Genomic DNA, 4,854 nt, shown 5'->3' with positions numbered 1-4,854 from the left:
ACTATTTTTGTTGACCTTTGTCCATGGAAGGTCCCTGCAAAATTTCATTGAAATTGGTTCAGGGGTTTTGGAGAAGAAGTCGAAAATGTAAATTGTTTACGGACGCACGACGGACGACGGACGACGGACGACGGACGACGGCGGACAAAAGGCGATCGCAATAGGTCACTTGAGACTTTGTCTCAGGTGACCTAACAAGCCATTCGGATTGATATGTCTCGCCTTTGCCCCGATTTGACCATCAATGCAAATATCAGAGAAACTAACTTAAACCCAAAAACTTAATGTTGATGGAGATGCTGACAAAGTCAATGGACCATGAAAGGTACGCTGCATCCAGCATTTGATGCATGGGTTGAGATGTACTACCTAAGATGCATCTATGGTCCAAGTTTAATCAAATCTATTACCTGTAACCGATTCTGTAACAAAATCCCAACCGAGGCGTAAGCCGAGGTTGGGATGTTACAGAATCTTAGCCCGAGACTGAAATAACCCGATCTTGCTAAGTTACAAGTAATTGATTTTTTTTCTCACACCTTTTAGTTCGATCAAAAATATTTTTTTGCTAAAAACTTAAGCTACATTTAAATGCTGTCCATTCTTAAATAGATGACAATGTATTTCACAGTGTAGATTATATATTATCTACAACATAAGATATCTAATAACATCAAAACTATACATATAACAACAAAACAGAACATTTGTAATGCAGATTGTCAATTTCAAGCAGTAAACGCGCGGATGAATACATCGCAGTGTAAAAATTCCGCGAAATGTCACGTAAAGGTGCAAGACAGATCGGACGAGATAGAAAACTCTAGCATGGGGTATGACATGGGATATCTCTGTCTGAGGTGCGAGAATGGTTGATCTAGCACTTATACTTTTAGTGAAACTAACTTAAACACAAAAACTTAATGTTGACGCCGTCCTCGCCAGAAAAGCACCACCTTAGTCTCACTTCCATTTTGGGCAGTGAAACAATGACAACTATTATAGTCTTTGCCAATCAGAGGCCACATCAGCCATCTTGAAAACAAAACTTAAAACTTGGCCTACTGATGTTCAGCTTATCCCGTGTGTATCATTTTTAGAAAGTTTCATTGTGATTGGAAACATAGTTTTGGAAAATGTGTTTTGACAGGGCTGGTATGAGAAAGTATAAGGGCAGTCACTTTTTAAAAAGAAATTATGAAGTTTGTAAATACATGATAAAGTTTTGCTGAAATTGACTTATTAGTTTAGGAGGAGCTATTTGGTCAAGAACAAGCTGATTCGAGTTTGCTATGCATAGTTAGTTTTAGTTAGTTTTTGACAGAGGTACATGGATCCTTAATTGCTTTTTTTTTTTAAAAACCATTCGCCACTGTAGACCATAATGGACTCATCCAGATCAATGCATGGTAAAGTCTACTAAAGTTACATAGCGGTGAAAGGGTTCATCTGAAAGATGATCCTGGGATCAATTACCTGATGTGCCATAGGTGCCACAGGTACACAGATACCGATGTCTGTCACAGTCAACTGTAGGAAGAGTGTGCTGAAGGCAGCAGGGCTGGCCGAGGAAAATTGTGGCAATCTATCCATTACTTGTCTTGTGGCTTTTTGCACCTAGAAGTCAAAGTTAAAGGTTAAAATAAAAAATAAAAAAACTCTGACTGGCAAAATTAAAGACGTTTGCAGTTTGACCTAGAAAATATGACTAACAATGTATGTATTCCGTAGGTACGTTGTACAGATGTTTGAGTAGGTACTCACCTCTGTGTTGAGTGCCATCCTCTGCTCAGTCCAGTACTCGTATGCATTCTTGTAGTTGAGCCAAACCAGAACGGCTGTGAACAACACAATATATACAATGTTACAGTGTATACCTATTAACTCATTCACCCCTGCAGACACATTTGAACTCCTCTAATTCAAAGGTTGGAATAGTTCATTATGAAATTTCAGGGGTGAATGAGTTAATTCCAACAACAGTAATCGGAACATGCTACTTTCATGCTAAAACCAAGAGCTAAAACCAAGTTGTCATAGTTTTTCTACATCATACTTGTACAACATTGTTATACATTAATAAATCAAAACTTGTGACAAATTACAGGAACATAAATTAATCATTTTTATTTGTAGTTATAAATAAAATATATCAAAAGCCTGTAAAAGATGGTCATAGTAATGACCTACCTTTGTCGAAGGCCAGTGGGTGGGCCAGGACTATTGGTCGAGTTACGGTAATAAGCAGTGCTTCTTGGTCCCTAGAAGCACCTGTTATCATCTCATCCTAGAGAAACAAGGGCGTTGTTTGTTATGCGAGTAATAGAACAATTTTGAACTTGATCCGACTATCAGAGTCTTTCATGCCTAGGACAATGAAATTCTACCCAAAATAAGTTTTGACTTGCTTCCATTTTGAAAATTTCTTTTTTTCCAGGCACTGAAATTTTCACTGCAGTCTAATTTTTGCCTTTTTACGCCTTCTGGAATGAGGGCAAATTTATCATTACAGCGAACATTAGTCAACAACATGGTATACATAGTAATTAAATGTGAAGGGCAAAATTAACACTGTGCAAATTTGGATTTCACCACCAAAGGACAAAAGTTTGACTGGGCAAACATTTCCCAGTATTTGGTACTGTATACAGATGTCAATAAATAAAACACCCATCATGAAGTTCTCTTCGTACCTGTAGAGCATTACGTATACCAATCTTTGTCTTAAAGAAAGCCATTGTCTGGAACTCTGCTTCAGCTTCCTCAAACAGTGGATTCTGACAAAAATAGAAACACATAATTAAGACTTTTTCAAATACAATTTAAAGGATGAATTATCTGGTCACAGTTTATAGTAGAGGGCCTAGTAAGTTGTGAGGGCTTTTGCCTAGTCCCTTTAATTGAAGTTCATCAAAAAGATATGTTTGAATGACTGAATATCCTTATATAGTACATATGCCCTGGTTAAGGAATGTATTCTCTGGAAACAGAATATATCTTTAGGGGACACAAAATATCTGGTAATTATCTCCACCTTGTTTACAGTGTATATATTTCAAAGTTGCAACCTACATCTGCAGATTATCTTCCCCTTATTACAGCACTTATCAAATTACAATACATACCTGCCAGTTATCTCCCCCTGGTTACATTTTACCTTAAAGCTACAGCCCACACCTGGTGCTTACATCTCCCCGGTCACAGCATGCTAGTTATCACCCCCTAGTTACAGTATACATCATCAAGGTAAAACACATACCTCCGAGTTATCTCCTCTTGTTTAGAGCATATGTCCTAAATTTACAGCATATAACAGGTGGTAATCTCCCTGTGGTTACAGCATTTACCAATTTAGAGTATATGTCTCCCAGTTATCTCCCCCTGATTACAGCATCTGCTCGTTATTACCCCAGTTTATAGCTAATTTACCTTATTACAGCCTGTATTTATTGGTTGCTATTAATGACTTGTGAACTATTCTAAACAGAAAGGCTTTATACTTACCTTTAACAGTTGTCCTAAAGCTAAGTTGAGATCTATCTGAGCACGCAGGAAGACTTTCTGAATATCCGGGTGACCTACACATTATAGAATAAATTATACATGAGCCCTTCTCACTTATCATGATTATGGTCATTAAAAGGTATTTATAAGGAGATATGCACCAGCAGTTACTACACATCAAATTACTAATAAATTGGTATGTTTTTGTAAGCAACTAAATGTTTTATGTAAAATGTAGCTAAAATGAATTGATGAACATGCAGATATGCACACACGTGTGTGTCATGTGTGATCAGATAATTCAAAGAAAACAAACAAAATAAAATACACATTTTACATAGTTTCTTCTTGGTTTTTGATATCATTTTACATGTTAACAAGAAGTATGAACTCATTCATAATAAACAAATTCCAAAAATCATAAGAAATATATTTTTAAAAACAAAATTTCATAGACCAATTTTCAGAGCATGAACATATTCGAGCAGAAGCTTTATCTAAGATTTTCAGCCTCAAAAAGTAGCTGCGGTGATCCTGGAAAAGGTTAAGCAAACATCACATAGTAAAGTGAGAAGAATTTCTGTTGATAGTGTTACCTTCAAGTTGTTAGTAAATATACAACACACAACCTGTGAGTGGTAAATCCATCGGAATGGACAATTAGCAGACTTATTTCTCAATAAGGTTACCTCCATGTTGTACATAATACGCCCATCACACGTTGAATGAGCAGTTGATTGTACCATTGCAATATATGAAATATTTGGGAGTAATTGATGTTAAAGATGACATAATTCAACATACCTGGTAGATCAATGAGTGCAATAAAACATCATGGAATGCATGTAGTACTGTATTAATGAAACCAAGGAGAATAAGTCTAATAATTATCGTCAGATAATTGTGATTAAACACATCTGATTCAGGGAGAATAACTCCGTCATTACAGTCGGATGATAGTGGTTATCCAACTTGTCCGAGCTCTCATGGTAAGTAATCTTCCTATGAAGTTTTAACTTAATCCATTGAAAATTACTGGAAGTTTTGAGCAGATATCGTGCCAGCCCTCCCGCTCACATGATAACATAGTTTGTCCCGTCTTTCGACAGGTGTATAAAAACAATAACAATATCTTGGGTGTGTGAGCAGTGAAAAGGAGTGGACAACAACCAGGAAATTACAACAAATGAATCTGAATATTTTAAGTTGACAAGGTTTGTTGGTAGTTGTTCACTACAACTTACCGCTATGTTTTAAGTTGACAAGGCATGTTGGTAGTTGTTCACTACAACTTACCCACTATGTTTTAAGCTGACAAGGCTTGTTGGTAGTTGTTCACTACAACTTACC

At 36.5% G+C, this 4,854-nt stretch overlaps 1 protein-coding gene across 1 annotated transcript in view; it reads right to left on the bottom strand.

Moving 5' to 3' along the window:
* LOC110447187 (uncharacterized protein KIAA1109-like) overlaps window positions 1–4,854 on the bottom strand; it is a 109,417-nt gene that overhangs the window by 46,510 nt on the left and 58,053 nt on the right. The window contains exons 35-39 of the mRNA XM_021492719.1: window positions 3,505–3,578; window positions 2,694–2,777; window positions 2,191–2,287; window positions 1,765–1,838; window positions 1,477–1,617 (exon numbers count right to left, since the gene is read on the bottom strand). Coding sequence (XP_021348394.1) covers window positions 1,477–1,617; window positions 1,765–1,838; window positions 2,191–2,287; window positions 2,694–2,777; window positions 3,505–3,578 — 470 coding nt within the window. The remainder of the gene's footprint in view (window positions 1–1,476; window positions 1,618–1,764; window positions 1,839–2,190; window positions 2,288–2,693; window positions 2,778–3,504; window positions 3,579–4,854) is intronic.

The sequence above is a fragment of the Mizuhopecten yessoensis genome, unplaced genomic scaffold, assembly GCF_002113885.1.
Source record: "Mizuhopecten yessoensis strain PY_sf001 unplaced genomic scaffold, ASM211388v2 scaffold3229, whole genome shotgun sequence".
NCBI lineage: Eukaryota > Metazoa > Mollusca > Bivalvia > Pectinida > Pectinidae > Mizuhopecten > Mizuhopecten yessoensis.
Note: the sequence above shows the minus strand (reverse complement) of the source record. Positions and strands in the feature narration are given on the sequence as shown.